The sequence below is a fragment of the Aquarana catesbeiana genome, linkage group LG08 (genome assembly GCF_042186555.1).
Source record: "Aquarana catesbeiana isolate 2022-GZ linkage group LG08, ASM4218655v1, whole genome shotgun sequence".
NCBI classification, from domain to species: domain Eukaryota; kingdom Metazoa; phylum Chordata; class Amphibia; order Anura; family Ranidae; genus Aquarana; species Aquarana catesbeiana.
Window position 1 is genome coordinate 279,771,256 of NC_133331.1, and position 16,973 is coordinate 279,788,228.

The following is a 16,973-nucleotide window of genomic DNA, read 5'->3' on the forward strand; positions in this document are numbered from 1 at the left end:
CTAATCTGATGAAACTGGAACACCGTGCAAGAGGTGAAAGTGTCCTCAGTGCAGGAAGGGCTGCAGCCATTTTGTTGTAGTTCACTTGTTAGGGTTTTTTTTTTTTTTTATATACCGGAGCCGTAAAGAGTTTTGTTTGCAAATAGACCATAGCCTTTGCGTTTTGCAAAATGTATGATTCCATATATATTAAAATCTAAATAATTTAGTGCTTTGCTTGAAGTGTCCACTGTGCTGGAGGCCATTTTCCTGAAGGCCACAGGAGAAGACAGGAAGGAGCTTTAAAAGGGTCAGAATGTGCCTGTTGGTGTAAGGCTGGAGAGTGTGTACCCAGTGAGTAGATAATCATATTTTATTATTGTACCCGCTTCTAATGAAAGGGACCCTGCACAGAGAGGAGTTTAGAGCCTGCCATCTTTGAACTCCTTAATTTAATTCTGTCTGATCCTGTGCCCAAAGACTCATTTAAACGCCCCCTTAGTCGTTAACTTGGGGTGAACACATAGCCGATTAGGACAGAACGCCAGATTTGTATCTGTTCCAGGTCAGTGACTAAGGCCCCTTGCACACTGGGTGGCATTGGTGGTAAAACGGCGCTATTTTCAGTGCCGCTTTATCGTCGTTTTAGAGGCGATATTCGGCCGCTAGTGGGGTTGTTTTACCCCCCTGCTAGCGGCCTAGAAAGAGTTAAAACCACCGCAAAGGGCTATGCCAGCGGTATAGCCGCACTGTCCCATTGATTTCAATGGGCAGGAGCGGTGTATACACCGCTCCAAAGATGCTGCTGGCAGGACTTCTTTTACCGTCCTGCCAGCGCACCGCTCCAGTGTGAAAGCCCTCAGGACTTTCACACTGGAGACACAGCAGCGGCTCTTTCAGGGCGCTTTGCAGGCGCTATTTTTAGCGCTGTAGCGCCTGCAAAGCGCCCCAGTGTGAAAGGGGTCTTAGAAAGCACCGAAGCCTTTGGATCAACATGACAACCAGGAGAGTCAGTCAAGAGAGGCTGGTTTACTTATTTTGCTTATAGTGGAGAGGCAGCTTCCTTGACATGTCTACTGCACCAATTGGTACACCACCTTTAGGCGCACTGTACATTACCCATGACAACCAATCAGAACCTCCATATGGCTCTCACACCCATTTCACAAGAGCCATTACTCAATCTGATTGTTCGACAACTGTAATAGGGCGTACACACGGTCGGACTTTGTTCGGACATTCCGACAACAAAATCCTAGGATTTTTTCCGACGGATGTTGGCTCAAACTTGTCTTGCATACACACGGTCACACAAAGTTGTCGGAAAATCCGATCGTTCTAAACGCAGTGACGTAAAACACGTACGTTGGGACTATAAATGGGGCAGTGGCCAATAGCTTTCATCTCTTTATTTATTCTGAGCATGCGTGGCACTTTGTCCATCGGATTTGTGTACACACGATCGGAATTTCCGACAACGGATTTTGTTGTCGGAAAATTTTATCTCCTGCTCTCCAACTTTGTGTGTCGGAAAATCCGAGTGAAAATGTCCGAAAAAAATCCGACCGTGTGTACGGGGGCATAACAGTGCACAGGAGTTAGGCTCGATTCACACCTATGCATGTTGCTTTTGAGCGTTTTTGGAGGTTTTTTTTTCATGCTTGCCACGTTTTTGAGCAGCGTTTTTGCCGCGTTTTTGCCGCGATTTGCGTTTTGCGTTTTTTTTTTTTTTTTTCATTTTTTTTTACAGTCTTAAAAAAAAATTACAAAAAAAAAAAAAAAAATTACAAAAAAAAAAAAAAAAACGGCAAAAACGCACCAAAAACGCACCAAAAAACGCATCAAAAACGCTGCAAAAACGGTGCACTTGCGTTTTTGATGCTTGTCCATTGAAAACCATTACATGCAAAACGCTGCTTTTTGCATGAAAAAAAGTCCCCGACCCTTTCCAAAAACGCAGAGATACAAAAAAGCATTGATGTGAACATGTTCCATAGGAACCCATGTTAAAAAATTCCCGTACATTTCTGCAAAATGCAAAATGCATCAAAAAACGCGCTAGTGTGAATGGGGCCTTAGGGAGATACAGGTGGGGGGGGGGGTTCAAGGAGACATGAATAGGGGGAGTTCATGGAGACCCTAGTGACGACATCCAAGGAGACATGATTGTCGAGAAGTTCGAGACTCCAATAGGGGAGTTCAAGGAAACATGATTGGGGAGATTCTAGGAGGCATCACTGGGGAAGTTCATAAAGACCTAATTAGTGGGGTTTCAAGGAAGCACGATTGGGGAAAGGGAGTTCAAGTAAGCATGATTGGGGGGGTTAAGGAGGCATGATTGAGGGGAGTTCACAGAGACACTAATGACGGCATTCAAGGAGACATAATTGTCGAGGAGTTTGAGACTCCAATAGGGGAGTTCAAGGAAACAAGATTGGGGAGATTTAAGGTGGCATCATTGGGGAAGTCCATGAAGACACAATTATTGGGATTCAAGGAAGCACAACTGGGGGAAGGGAGTTCAAGAGGTACGAGTGGGGGGGATTCAAGGACGCATGAATTGGGGGGGTCAAGGAGGCACCAATGGGGTGCCTTTGTGTTTCTATTTGTGTCTCAGACACGAATGGGGGAGTTCAAGGAGACATGATAAAGGGGATTCCAGGAGGCATGATTGGGGGGAGTTTAAGGAGACATAATTGGGTAAAATTCGAGGTACAATTGGGAGGAGTTCATGGAGACACAAATGGGGGAGTTCAAGGAGACATGACTGAGGGGGATTCAAGGAGGCCTAAATATGTAGCATGATTAACAGTATGTCCGCATTCAGGGATTGCTCCATTTAAGGGGGTTGTTATTTTAGTATATTGTGGTTCAGTGGTGGTGCAATGTAAGGACTGCAGAATATGTGGCATGGTAAACGATATAGCACTGACATATCCCACACAGCTGATAATATCTCTGCCAGAAATCCCTCCCTATATGAGCTACCCATTCGATATCCCTGTTATATCTTCCTGTCCTTTTATTGGCCAGGAGGTGGGTGTTTCAAGAAGGGTCAGAACCTATAGAGTGCATCCTAACTCCACAGAGCTGCAATGCCACAGTATACTGTAGGTTCCTTCACTCACACACCTTCTATGATTAGGCCCATTGAGTAAAATGCATCAGTTGGCAGAGTAACGTCTTGTGAAGGGGAAAATGCCTGTCTGACCTATCTGGCACCAATGAAGCTTGTTGCAATTCCACAAAGAACACAGCAGAGTGTGGCTTATGTGTTTGTATGTCTGGAGTGGAGAAGGTGGATCCAGGGCACCTATAGTTAGGGATATATATATTTGGACACAGGCACAATTTTCATGCTTTTGGCTCTGTATGCCACCAGAATAAAATTTAAACCAAACTAATTTTAAGTGCAGACTTTCAGCTTTAATTCAAGGGGTTGAACATAAATATCAAGTACAAATTTTAGGAACTGCAACCATTTTTTGTACACAGTCCCCCCATTTTCAGGGGCTGTAATGTAATTGGACAAATGAATGTATTAATAAATAAAATGTCCATTTTTAATATTTTGTTGAGAATCCTTTACGGGGCAATGACTGCCTGAAGTCTGGAACCCACGGACATTACCGAAGACTGTGTTTCCTCCTTTCTGATGCTTTTACGGGGCAATGACTGCCTGAAGTCTGGAACCCATGGACATTACCGAAGACTGGGTTTCCTCCTTTCTGATGCTTTGCCAGGCTTTAACTGCAGCTGTCTTCAGTTCTTTGTTTGTGGGTCTTTCTGCCTTTCGTTTTTCCTTCAGCAAGTGAAATGCATGCTCAGTTGGGTTGAGATCAGGCAATTGACTCGCCCATTGCAGAATATTCCACTTCTTTTCCTTCAAAAGCTCCTGGGTTGCTTTTGCAGTGTGATTTAGATCATTGTCCATTTGTACTGTGAAGCACCATCCAATCAACTTTTCTGCATTTGGCTGAATCTGGGCTGACAGTATATCTCTAAACACTGCAGAATTCATTCGGCTGCTTCTGTCTTCTGTCAAATTATCAATAAACACCAATGACCCAGTGCCACTGGAAGCCATGCATGCCCATGTCATCACACTACCTTCACCCTCTCTGATGAAGGGGTCCTGCGTGGCTCCGAAACAGTGCACTTGTCTCTGTGATGTGATCTCTCTGCAATAAAGAAAAACTTTGGACGGTGATTGTTGATCCATGGTGTGCTGGCAAATAGGCACACATCCACCACTGTTGTCTTCCGTGGACGTCCAGGCCTTTTTATATTACCAAGCTCACCGGTGTGTTCTTCTTTACTCAGAATGTAAAAAAATCTTTCTCCCCCCATCTATCCCTCTCCTTCAAATTTCCCCACCTCTCACATTTCTCTCTGCTTCCCTTTTCTTTCCCTCCATTTCTTCTCTTGCTTTTTTTTTTTTTTTTTTTACATACACATATTAAAACCAATTTAGATAGGAACCAGTTAGCCACCAGCACGTCTTCCGCAAATCCAGGCAAAATTTATACGACCAAAAAATTCAAAGTGTGGCGCTATTAATAGCAATATAAAAAACTAAGCATAAAATGATATCACAAAATTACAGTGTGAACCAAAATTGCCACGTGAGCACATATGACAGTGACTAATAAGCAAAATGATAAATACATGTATGTGTTCAATACAAATATTAAAACCAATATCAGATATAATCAAAGGAAATTCGTGATATCAGTGCATAGACAATTATCAAATATAAAGTCCAAAACACCAAAAATTCGTGACATCAGTGCATAAGCAGTATTGAGCAGGTGTTTTCTTGTATGTGTAGAAAAACTTTCAACCCGGTAGCCTGGTAGGTAAATGGACCATAGAAGACCAGAGGTGCACAGAAGTTTGAAAACAGTGCCAGGACCATCACCAGAAGCTATGGAGGCTTACCGGAAATTGTGGCCTGAAATAGCATATGCCATACAGGTCAAAGAGGCTTAGTGACCAACAGGTCTAGATGTATTATCCGGTCAGATGTTATCGTCACACAAACCATGGGGGGGAGGAATCGGTCAGCACGACTTCCACATTAATAGGTATACCACCATAGGCCATGCGAAAGATTCGTATTACATGTGAGGAATAAAAACACTCACATAGTGTAATAACGTAAAACTTGGATTTATTTAAAAAATAACAGTAAAAAACAGACTCACATTTTTTGCAGATAAATTAGATAAATTAGCTACCGTGTAGCGGTAGTTGTGAGGGATCCACCCGACATGTTTCAACTAAAAAAGTCGTTATACGACCGCAAACTGAACATGCAAACTGCATGCAGATAGTGCCCTGACTGCGACTCGAACCAAGGACTGTAAGACAGAAGAACTAACCAATGAGCTACTGTGTTGTTGATTTCTAATATTTTATCATTTCTGGCCGATTTTTTTTTTTTTATATATATTTGTTCTAATTCCAAATTTGTTATTTGGATGGTTTACTGTTTTTAGCTGTTCCCTAAAACGAGGATGGAGAAGGAGCGAGGTCACAAAACTGAGAGGATACTAAATCTCACCCTGGAGATCATCTACCTGCTGACCGGAGAGGTGAGGAGGATTCTGGGAGGTCACATGACATCACTCTTATCTCTGTTAATAAAACGCAGGCCTGACCAGAGAGGTAAGGAGGATTCTGGGAGGTCACATGACATCACACTTATCTCTGTTAATAAAACACAGACCTGACCGAAGAGGTGAGGAGGATTCTGGGAGGTCACATGACATCACACTTATCTCTGTTAATAAAACACAGACCTGACCGGAGAGGTGAGGAGGATTCTGGGAGGTCACATGACATCACTCTTATCTCTAGTCCAAATTCTTTTGTTTACACAAAGGGATTTTGATATATTTTTAAACAGTAAAATAAGTGTTTTTTTCTCTATACAAAAGGACTTTTTTGCACTAAAGAAGACCTCTGGTGATCATGTGACATCCAACAGCCACACATATGTGTCTGATGAACTTAGCAGGAGCAAGAGCCTCATCATGAAGCTCCCACCTCCGTCTCTGATATCTGAGAGTAACAACAACAAGATTCTAGCAGTCGCCCAGAAGATAATTGAACTGCTGACAGGAGAGGTGAGCGGTGCCGGGAATTCTGGGACATTATCCAGTAACAGACAAGGGATGTGTCTGGATGGTGACTGTATCATTGTGTGTGTCAGGTTCCTATAAGGTGTCAGGATGTCACTGTCTATTTCTCCATGGAGGAGTGGGAGTATATAGAAGGACACAAGGATCTCTACAAGGATGCCGTGATGGAGAACCGGCCGCCCCTCACATCACCGGGTAAGAGGAGACTTTCATTTCTTGTAATGGAGAGAAGAGTATTGAGGATCCACCTAGATACACACATCCTCTGATATAAAGACATAGAAACAATGTATTCAGTCAGTGTGTGTGTTTCTTACAGATGGATCCAGGAACAGAAATCCCCCAGAGAGATGTCCCCGTCCTCTGTATTCCCGGGACTCCACACAGGAAGACCACAGCATCTTTAAGGATGATCAGGTAGATGGAACCTATATCTAAAATATAATTATAAACTAAAACTATCTTGCTTTGTTATTGTTGTTGACTAATAAGCAGTCACAACTACTTAATCCAGAATATTATGTGTTCTATTCAGGGTAAAGATCTGATTATTGTAAAAGTTGAAGATGAAGAAGAGCCGTATGTAATGAGTGACAAGCCATGTAAGGAGGAGGAAATCCCTTCAGAGATCAGCACAGGTGAGTAATAAACACTAAATCCAGAGAAGAGTCCCAGATTCTCCTTGATCAGTCACTACAACAATCTCTTCTTCCCCCCCTCCTATGTCAGACAGTAATGGGGAGACAGTGGGGTAGATTTACTAAAACCGGTGCACTCAGAATCTGGTGCAGCTGTGCATGGTAGCCAATCAGGTTCTAAGTTCAGCTTGTTCAATTAAGCTTTGACAATAAAACCTGGAAGCTGATTGGTTTCCATGCAAAGTTTCACCAGATTTTGCACTCTTCAGTTTTAATAAATAACCCCCAGTGGGGGAGTCAGGAGACATCAGCCTCTATTAGACTCTGGCTCTCCTCCTCACATCATGTCATTTGTGTGTTACCAGCCAAGAGATGTGACCAGTCTCCCCCCACACACACTCTCTGGGGTCTCTCATACATCTCAGTACAGGGGGCTTAACTCTCATCTTTATTCACAGACCCCGGAGATACTCAAAGGAACCTCAAAGTCAAGGAGGAGCAAGAAGGACATGTGAGGATTAAAGAGGAAGAAGTTCCTATGGAGATCCACACAAGTGAGTAATAAACACTAAATCCAGAGAAGAGTCCCAGATTCTCCTTGTTCAGTCACTACAACAATCTCTTCTTCTCCCCCCTCCTCTGTCAGTAGACAGTAATGGGGAGACAGTATGTGCCCAGTGGGGGAGTCAGGAGACATCAGCCTCTATTAGACTCCAGCTTTTGTCCTTACATTATGTCATTGTGTCTCCCCCTAACCTTAAGGTTCTCTCATAAATCTCAGTACAGGGGGGCTTCTCTCTCATTTTTATTCACAGACCCCAGAGCCACTCAAAGGAACCTCAACTTCAAGGAGGAGGAAGAAGGACATGTGAGGATTAAAGAGGAGGCAGTTCCTATGGAGATCACCACAGGTGAGTAATGAAGACTAAATCCAGAAGAATCCCAGATTCTCCTTGTTCAGTCACTACAACAATCTCTTCTTCTCCCCCCTCCTCTGTCAGTAGACAGTAATGGGGAGACAGTATGTGCCCAGTGGGGGAGTCAGGAGCCATCAGCCACTCTTGCATCCTGATATTATTATGTTATATTATGTTACTCAACAAGAAGCTTCTAGTGCACTAGTCCTGGAAATGCTAAGGAAATGTCAAAGGAGGCAAAAGAAGGATCTCTGAATATTAAAGAAGATGGAATCCCTCCAGAGATCAGCACAGGTGAGTAATAAACACTAAATCCAGAGAAGAGCCCCAGATTCTTTGTTCAGTCACTACAACATTTAACATTTCTTAGGTACATTACATTTTATGTAAAATGGTCATATTTGTCACCGTAGTCCCAAAGTAAAGCTTTGTGGCGTTCATACTAAAGCCGGCAATACAGGATGCAAATTTCCTGATGAACTAACTTATATTTCAGCTGTGAGTGGTCCTATCGGCACACCACTGTTCGGTTGATCTGACAGCTGCGGGAGTAGAAGGCTGTCAGAATATAGTAGGCACCAGAGAAGATTCCTCCATGAACACTGTTTAACATGGGCTGAACAAAAGAAATCTAAGAATTGATGTTTATGTTGATGTCTATGTTTAGCAAGAGATTTGCACAATACCTAGCAGGTCTCTTTTTTCATTATTCATTTTTTTTTCTTTTTTATTCTCGTATTTTACTGTTGTCTTTACCTGCAGACCTCGAATGTACCATACTGACTTGCAGAGATTTCAAAGCTGAGGAGGAGGAAGAAGGGCATGTGAGGATTAAAGAGGAGGACGTTCTTCCAGAGATCAGCACAGGTGAGTAATAAACAATAAATCCAGCAAACAGTCCTACATCATCCTTGTATGGGGACACAATTAAAGCCAGACTCCAACCAACATACAATATTTTCATGAGCAAATGGTGAAAGAGTCCAAAACCCTTTTATGATTCATCCTATGATCAAATTAAACAGTTTTTTAGTGTTGATGATGTGTTGACTATCAATGGCTTGTGCCACCCAAGAGCATAATTTAAAGTTACTCTCTAGATCAGGGGTCTCAAACTGGCGGCCCTCCAGCTGTTGCAAAACTACAAGTCCCATCATGCCTCTGCCTGTGGGAGTCATACTGGTAACTGTCAGCCTTGCAATGTCTCTTGGGACTTGTAGTTTCACAGCTGGAGGGCCGCCAGTTTGAGACCCCTGCTCTAGATGGTACCCTACTCCCTCCAAGCTACTTCACATTTTCCCATCTCACTAGGATTCCTGCTGATGCTGTAGTTCCTCGCCGGGAACCCCTCTTTATTTATTAATGGGCTTGCCCACCAATTCAACAATTATGGGATCAGGTACTCCACCTCTGTAATCTGTATACTCAGTCGTCAGTTCCCAATTCCCCTGACTTAGCCCTACTTACCATCATGCTCCAATCATTATATCACACTAAAACTTTTCTTCTTCAGTTTTTTTTATTTTCACAGCTAGGCAGCTAATCCCTAAACACTGAAAATCAGCTGTGTCGCCTATATTCCCTGAATGACTTGAGACTCTCAAAAACATCATACACATGGAGGAGTTGGTGGCTGTCCATAATGACAATGAAAAATTCACATTCATCTGAGTGGCCTGGATAATGTTTAAGGGCCCTTCCCAGTTCCATGACTTTGTGGTTGACCCTCGCTGACTATTGCTCCTCTCGTCTAGTCTGCTAGTACTCCTGAAGCGGTTTGACAGCTGCTTTGGTTACGCTTGCTAACTCCCGGGTTTTCCCCTTTGAGTTTTTCTTGCAAGGAGAGCCCCACTGGCACTATGGGTTTTATCTATCCTCTCCCTCTTAATCTCCCTGCTCCTACCCTTTCTTCCCCTCCTCTATCCCTCTTTCATTTCTTGCTTACCAAGCCTATTCTCCTGGCTAACACAATTTTTCCTGTAAAAAAACTTTGCTGTTTGTCTATCCCTTCCACATACCGGGGCTCTTGGAGTGTGTATACCTCTTTGGGACTTTTGTCCCTTTTTCAATATTACCAGCTCTTTGTAACAAGACACTGTGTTTATGTGCGTATTTTCATGGTATACCCATGGCAAACTGGTTGTGTTCTTGAACTAATTTCTGTATGCTTATTGTCTTTATATTAAAACCCAATAAATATATTATTTGTCCAAAGAGTCAACATATATCTGGGGCCAATACATTCCTCCTTCAATGGGGGCTTGAATCTAATCCAATATGAGATCTAATGTAGCTCATTCTTCTAAGCAGGGGTGCATCTACCGTGAGGAAAAGGTGTTTGACTTGGGTGACATTTTTCGGGGGGGGGGGCAGTGCCGCCCCCAGACAGAAGGGACACAAAGACTGCAGAGAAGCAGTGACATCGCTATGGGGGTGTGGACCGCACCTAGGTGACACCCGCCAGAGCGGGGTGACACCAGGGACGCCCGCAAACTGAAAGTTCGATGACAGGGGAGGGAAGCAGAAGGCGGTGGTGGCTGCAGCCTCTGATCCTGGAAGTAGCTAAATTGCCAGAGCAGGTAGGAGTCCTGAGCTGTAATTGTGTCTCAGCAGCCTCGCTACACACAGCTGGTAAAAAGAAGCCAGTGGGCTGCGGGAAAGTGAGAGTCCAGTGTAGCTTTTTTTTTTTTTTTTTGGGTGGGGGAGATGGAAGTCACCTGGTGTAGTATGGGGGAGATAGGGGAGCCCCCCTCTCCCTCACCCCCTTTCTCTCTCTCACCCTCCCTCCCTTTCCCCCCACCTCTTTCCCCCACCCTCTCTCCTTTTCCATTTCCCTCATCTCTCTCTCCTTCCTATTCCTATCTGTTCTCTTAGCCGGAGGGGGGTTAGGGGGAGAACTATGGCAGGCTAGCTGGGAGGGGGGGGGGTTAACTTAATGTTTAATGTTTTACCACACCAGGTGACACCAAAGCCACCAGAGGCCCTACATAGCCTCCAGAGACCCCACATAGCCACCAGAGACCCTGAATAGCCACTTGAGTAGGAAGGAATGGGAAAAATTTAGATGGGGGGCACCCAATTTTAGTCTTGTCTAGGGCAGCACAAAACCGATATCTATCACTCCTTACATGTTAAGACGTGTGCTTGAGTATTAGCAGTAGCAGCAATAAAAAGTTGGCAAATGTGGGACTTTAAACATTTATGTTCTTTTGACAAGAGCTGTGTACTATCTGAACTCCAGAGGAAAGTAAAAAAGGGCTGAAACCTCCCATCTATTGTTTCCTCCAGGTGGTCACTCTCAAGCACACAGTACAGTACATGCTGAGATAGAAGATGATGACATCACCTCCGATTCTTCAGAAGAAAACTCCATCACCCCAAATCTCCGTCCAGCACTTCCCATTGCTGATCTGTCATCTCACACCTCTACGTATGGGGGTTGGTCTTTTGACCACTCATACTCGGTCATTCATCACATACCTTGCGAAGGGGAGATGTTCCCATGTTCGGAGTGTGAAAAATGTTTTACTATTAAGTCAAGCCTTTTCAGGCATCGGCAGATAAAACATATGGAGAAGAAACTTTATTCATGTTCCGAATGTGGAAAATGCTACACGTACAAATCACGTCTTCTCCTGCATGAGAGGGTACACACGGGCGAGCGGCCATTCACTTGCCCTGAATGCGGACGGATGTTTGCCAAGAAGTTCACCCTTGATGCCCACCAGAGGATCCACACAGGTGAGAAGCCTTTCTCATGCTGCGAATGCGGGAAGAGCTTTATACAGAAGTCCTCCCTGGTGGAACATCAGAGGACTCACACTGGCCTAAAACCGTACTCCTGTTCGGACTGCGGGAAGTGTTTTAGGCAGAGGTCAGAGCTTCACAAACATCGCAGGGCTCACGCCTGGGTGAAGCCCTATACATGTCAGGATTGTGGGAGGAACTTTTCGCTAGAGACAGCTTTCCTGTTCCATCAGAAGGAGCATAAGAACAAGAAGCTACACTCGTGTTCAGAGTGTGGAAAATGCTACGCATACAAAGTAGACCTTGCCAGGCATGAGCGATCTCACACAGGCGAGCGACCGTTTGCTTGCGATGACTGTGGGAAGTGCTTTGCTAAAAAATCCACCCTCAACGAGCACTTGAGGATTCACACAGGAGTGAAGCCGTATGTGTGCATCGAATGCAGCAAGTGCTTCATCCAGAAGTCCTCCCTCATAGTCCATCAAAGGTCTCACACAGGGGAGAAGCCATACTCCTGTACAAAGTGCGGTAAGTGTTTCAGGCACCGGTCAGATATGCTTAATCATGAGAGAACACATACGGGGTGAAGGCACCTTTTTGTGTTTAGGAGGCGATTCTTCACTGAGGATGTCTCTTATTCTCGACCCAAAGAGGCAAGAGGCCGCAGGACAGAAGTTGGTGAAGGCTTTACTAGTAGGGATGAGCCGAACACCCCCCGGTTCGGTTTGCAACAGAACTTGCGAACAGGCAAAAAATTTGTACGAACACTGTTAAAGTCTATGGGACACGAGCATGAATAATCAAAAGTGCTCATTTTAAAGGCTTATATGCAAGTTATTGTCATAAAAAGTGTTTGGGGACCTGGGTCCTGCCCCAGGGGACATGTATCAATGCAAAAAGAATTTTTAAAAACGGACATTTTTTCGGGAGCAGTGATTTTAATAATGCTTAAAGTGAAACAATAAAAGTGTAATATTCCTTTAAATTTCGTACCTGGGGGGTGTCTATAGTATGCCTGTAAAGGGGCGCATGTTTCCCGTGTTTAGAACAGTCTGACAGCAAAATGACATTTCAAAGGAAAAAAAAGTCATTTAAAACTACTCGCGGCTAAAATGAATTGTCGGTCCGACAATACACATAAAAGTTCATTGATAAAAATGGCATGGAATTTCCCCACAGGGGAACCCCGAACCAAAATAATGGCGTGGGGGTCCCCCTAAATTCCATACCAGGCCCTTCATTATGGATATTAAGGGGAACCCCGCGCCAAAATTACAAAAAAAAAAAAATGGCGTGAGGGTCCCGCTCAAAATCCATACCAGACCCTTCAGGTCTGGTATGTATTTTAAGGGGAACCCCGTGCCAAAATTTAAAAAAGAAATGGCATGGGGTCCCCCCAAAAATCCATACCAGACCCTTATCCGAGCACGCAACCTGGCAGGCCGCAGGAAAAGACGGGGGGAAGAGAGAGCGCCTCCCCCTGAACCGTACCAGGCCACATGCCCTCAACATTGGAAGGATGCTTTGAGGTAGCCCCCCAAAACATCTTGTCCCCATGTTGATGGGGAGAAGGGCCTCATCCCCACAACCCTTGGCCGGTGGTTGTGGGGGTCTGCAGGCAGGGGGCTTATCGGAATCTGGAAGCCCCCTTTAACAAGGGGACCCCCAGATCCCGCCCCCCTGTGTGAATTAGTAATGGGGTACTTCTTCTTTCGGCTTCTACTTCCATCTTCTTTCTTCTGGTGTTCTTTCGGTGTTCTTCCTTCTTCTTCTTCATCATCTTCTTCTTCTCCATCTTCTTCTTCCGCTCTTCTCGTCCCCCATCTTCCTCCAGGCTTCTTCTCCGTTCCGTCCGCACAAACCGCCTCAGTGGGAGTCTTCAGCCGTGTGACGATTGGCTTCTTTTGACATTCACCACCGGGTGACCCCGCCCCCCTCTGACAACACAGGGAAAGCCACAGGGAAGTCCTGTGAATTCCCGTGCGTCAGAGGAGGGTGGGGTCAATGGGTGGCCCTGCCTCCATTATATAAGAGGTGTCAGAAGAAGCCAAGCGTCACACGGCTGAAGACTCCCACTGAGGTGGATCGTGCCGACGGAGCGGAGAAGAAGCCTGGAGAAAGATGCGGGACGAGAAAAGCGGAAGATGGAGGAAGAAGAACACCGAAAGAACACCAGAAGAAAGAAGATGGAAGAAGAAGCCGAAAGAAGAAGAAATTAATAAAGGACTTGTCAAAAACCATCTCTTGTGTTTTTTAAACTTTTTGACACTTTTTTTGTGAAATGGTAGGGGTACATTTGTACCCCATTACCAATTCACACAGGGGGGGGGGCGGGATCTGGGGGTCCCCTTGTTTAAAGGGGGCTTCCAGATTCCGATAAGCCCCCCGCCCGTAGACCCCCACAACCACCGGCCAAGGGTTGTGGGGATAAGGCCTTCTCCCCATCAACTAGGGGACAAGGTGCTTTGGGGGGCTACCTCAAAGCACCCTCCCAATGTTGAGGGCATGTGGCCTGGTATGGTTCAGGAGGGGGGGCGCTCTCTAGCCCCCCCCCTCTTTTTCTGCGGCCTGCCAGGTTGCGTTCTCGGATAAGGGTCTGGTATGGATTTTTTGGGGGACCCCACACCATTTTTTTTTTTTAATTTTGGTGCGGGGTTCCCCTTAATAGCCATACCAGACCTGAAGGGCCTGGTATTGAATTTAGGGGGACCCCCACGCCATTTTTTTTTTTAAATTTCGGTTTGGGGTTCCCCTGTGGGGAAATCCCATGCCGTTTTTATCAATGAACTTTTATGTGTATTGTCGGACCGACAATTCATTATAGCCGCGAGTAGTTTAAAATGACTTTTTTTCCTTTGAAATGTAATTTTGCTGTCAGACTGTTCTAAAGACAGGAAACATGCGCCCCTTTACAGGCATACTATAGACACCCCCTAGGTAAGAAAGTTAAAGGAATATTACACTTTTATTGTTTCACTTTAAGCATTATTAAAATCACTGCTCCTGAAAAAAACGTCTGTTTTTAAAAATTCTTTTTGCATTGATACATGTCCCCTGGGGCAGGACCCAGGCCCCCAAACACTTTTTATGACAATAACTTGAATATAAGCCTTCAAAATGAGCACTTTTGAATTCTCCCATAGACTTTTAAAGGGTGTTCCGCGGCTTTCAAATTTGCCGTGAACTCCCCAAATTGTTCACTGTTCAACAGCTGATGTTCAGGTCAAACAAGCTCATTCCTATTTACTAGTAACGCAAACGTTGCTGCAAGTTCATCCCTGTGGTTGCTTGGATCAGCATGCACAGGGAGGCTTGAAAAATAAGATCTGGTTTGAGAGTCCATGCAAGTGATCATTTGTGGTCATTGTCCAGATGTTTGTGAAAAGAGTAGGTTAAAGCCCCATCAAAATTGTATTACTGTCTTTGGCAATTTTTATTAGTGTCTTTTGGCAATTTCCCCTCATATTCTGTGTTGGTGCCAACATTGTCACCAGAACAGGAAGTGAAGGAAAATCTTCACAAGGAGGGCTCAGACAGCAATAAAAATATGACAGAGGTTCTAACCTAACCCACATGTCAAACAAAAGGCCATTTCATGTGGCCCTTGCAGTACTCCTGCAGCTGTGACAACCCCCCTAGTCTCTACCCCCACCTTGTCTCAGCAGAAAGGAGGACAGAACTTCTCCAGATCCTGGGCTTTTCCATGCAGCTGCGGTGAGGCCCATCTCTGCTCCCCTTTCCCCATCTCAGTAGTCGACAGCAGAAAGGAAGAGAGAAATATTTCTACAGATCATGTGCCTCTCTGTGCAACCGCAGCACCCCCTCATCTCTGCCTCCCCTGGTCTCCGCATTCAGTCCATCCCTCCTCTGGTCCTCCTCCAGACTCTGCACTTTCTGCTTCTTAGCTCTGGCCCTAGCTTCTTTCTGGCAGCAGTAAGGGGAGGGGGGGGGGGGGGGGCTACTCTGGACATCTGCTTATAACTATTATGAGAATAATACAATTCTATGTCAGTTGAAAAGGAGGGTTGCACACCACTGGTAGCATTCACAAAAAACTTTATTGGAGACTTCTCAGACTGAACAGCGTGGCAGAACCATGTTTTGTCTAAGCAGTCTCCAATAAACATTTCTTGTGGATGATACCAACGGTGTGGGACCATCCATTTCAGGCTTGAATCATCCGCTGGAGCTACATTATTGTGAGTGGGCTCTGCGCCCGTCTGTAATTGCCCTTCACAGCTTAAGTCTTAAGTTATTACTAAAACCAGGAATAATCAAATGCAGAGGCAATTACTTAATATGATAAAGGGGTGTCAAACTCAATTTCATTGCGAGCCGCATCAGCATTATGGTTGCCCTCAAAGGGCCGGTTGTATCTATACGACTATACAAAAGATATCTACTCTTTATAACACACTTGTCAAACACAAGGACCGCGGCTGAATCTGGCTCTTCAGGCCATTTCATGTGGCCCTTGCACATCTCCTACATCTGCGGCAACCCCCTTGTCTCAGCAGTCAGCAGCAGAGTGGAGGACAGAACTCCTCCACTAGATTCTGCACTTCTCTGTGCAGCCGCAGAGAGACTTGTCTCTGCCCCCCCATGTCTCAGCAGTAGAGAGGACAGAACTCCTCCTACAGATCCTGCACCTCTCTCTGCAGCCAGAGCACCACCTTGTCTTAGCATTCAGCAGACCCCAGTAGCTAACTTAAGCCCTCCTCCGGTCCTCCGCCAGACCCTGCAATTTCTGCTTCCCAGCTCCGCCCCCAGCCCTCTTCCTGGCAGCAGCACATGGTATGTGACTGTGGATTGTGATGTAAGATTGGGTGGGGGACTCTGGACTTCCGACAGTGGTGGCCTAGCTCTGGACGTCTTACAGATTCAAGCAGTCATTAGTCCAACCCTAATGCTGATGCAGCCCACAATGCAATGGAGTTTGGCACTCCTGTATCATAACATAACAATTGAGTGGAAGTCTATATAGCTCTTGTGCTTATCAACTAAGAATATTCAATAACACAGGAAATGAACCCCTTTTAATACAAAAGGAAATACAACCAAGGAATTCCATGTGTGAAAATGTTTCAAAAGTTTAATCCTAAATGTCTGAAATAAAATGTTTAATTCTTTTATCCAAAAACATTTGACTACAGTATGTACGCCATCATTTGTTACTTATCCTTTGCGATAACATAAAAGTCCCATTTACTTTTAAAAGGCTTTTTTTTTTCTCAATTATAAGGCTGCTTTCACACTACCAGCGCCCGGGCGTCGGCGGTAAAGTGCCGCTATTTTTAGCTGCGATTTACCGTTGTTTTAGCGGCGCTATTCGGCCGCTAGCGGGTCGCTTTTAAGCCCCGCTAGCGGACAAAAAAGGGTTAAAACCGCTCGAAAAAGCGCCGCTGATTTCAGTGGGCGCTTTAGGAGAGGTGTATACAGCACTGCAAAGATGCAGCTTGCAGGACTTTTCTTTACCGTCTTGCAAGCGCACCGCTCCAGTGTGAAAGTACTCGGGCTCTCACACTGGAGAGACAGGAGAGGCTCTT

The 16,973-nt window shown here is 45.0% G+C and overlaps 1 protein-coding gene across 1 annotated transcript in view; it reads left to right on the forward strand.

Moving 5' to 3' along the window:
• Positions 1 to 243: 243 nt before the first annotated feature.
• Positions 244 to 16,973, forward strand: part of LOC141106752 (uncharacterized) — a 122,623-nt gene continuing 105,893 nt past the window's right edge. The window contains exons 1-10 of the mRNA XM_073597678.1: positions 244 to 333; positions 5,481 to 5,576; positions 5,922 to 6,110; positions 6,197 to 6,320; positions 6,445 to 6,542; positions 6,661 to 6,763; positions 7,222 to 7,317; positions 7,579 to 7,674; positions 8,443 to 8,547; positions 10,969 to 12,010. Of these exons, the coding sequence (XP_073453779.1) occupies positions 5,499 to 5,576; positions 5,922 to 6,110; positions 6,197 to 6,320; positions 6,445 to 6,542; positions 6,661 to 6,763; positions 7,222 to 7,317; positions 7,579 to 7,674; positions 8,443 to 8,547; positions 10,969 to 12,010 (1,931 nt within the window). The 5' untranslated portion in view covers positions 244 to 333; positions 5,481 to 5,498. The remainder of the gene's footprint in view (positions 334 to 5,480; positions 5,577 to 5,921; positions 6,111 to 6,196; positions 6,321 to 6,444; positions 6,543 to 6,660; positions 6,764 to 7,221; positions 7,318 to 7,578; positions 7,675 to 8,442; positions 8,548 to 10,968; positions 12,011 to 16,973) is intronic.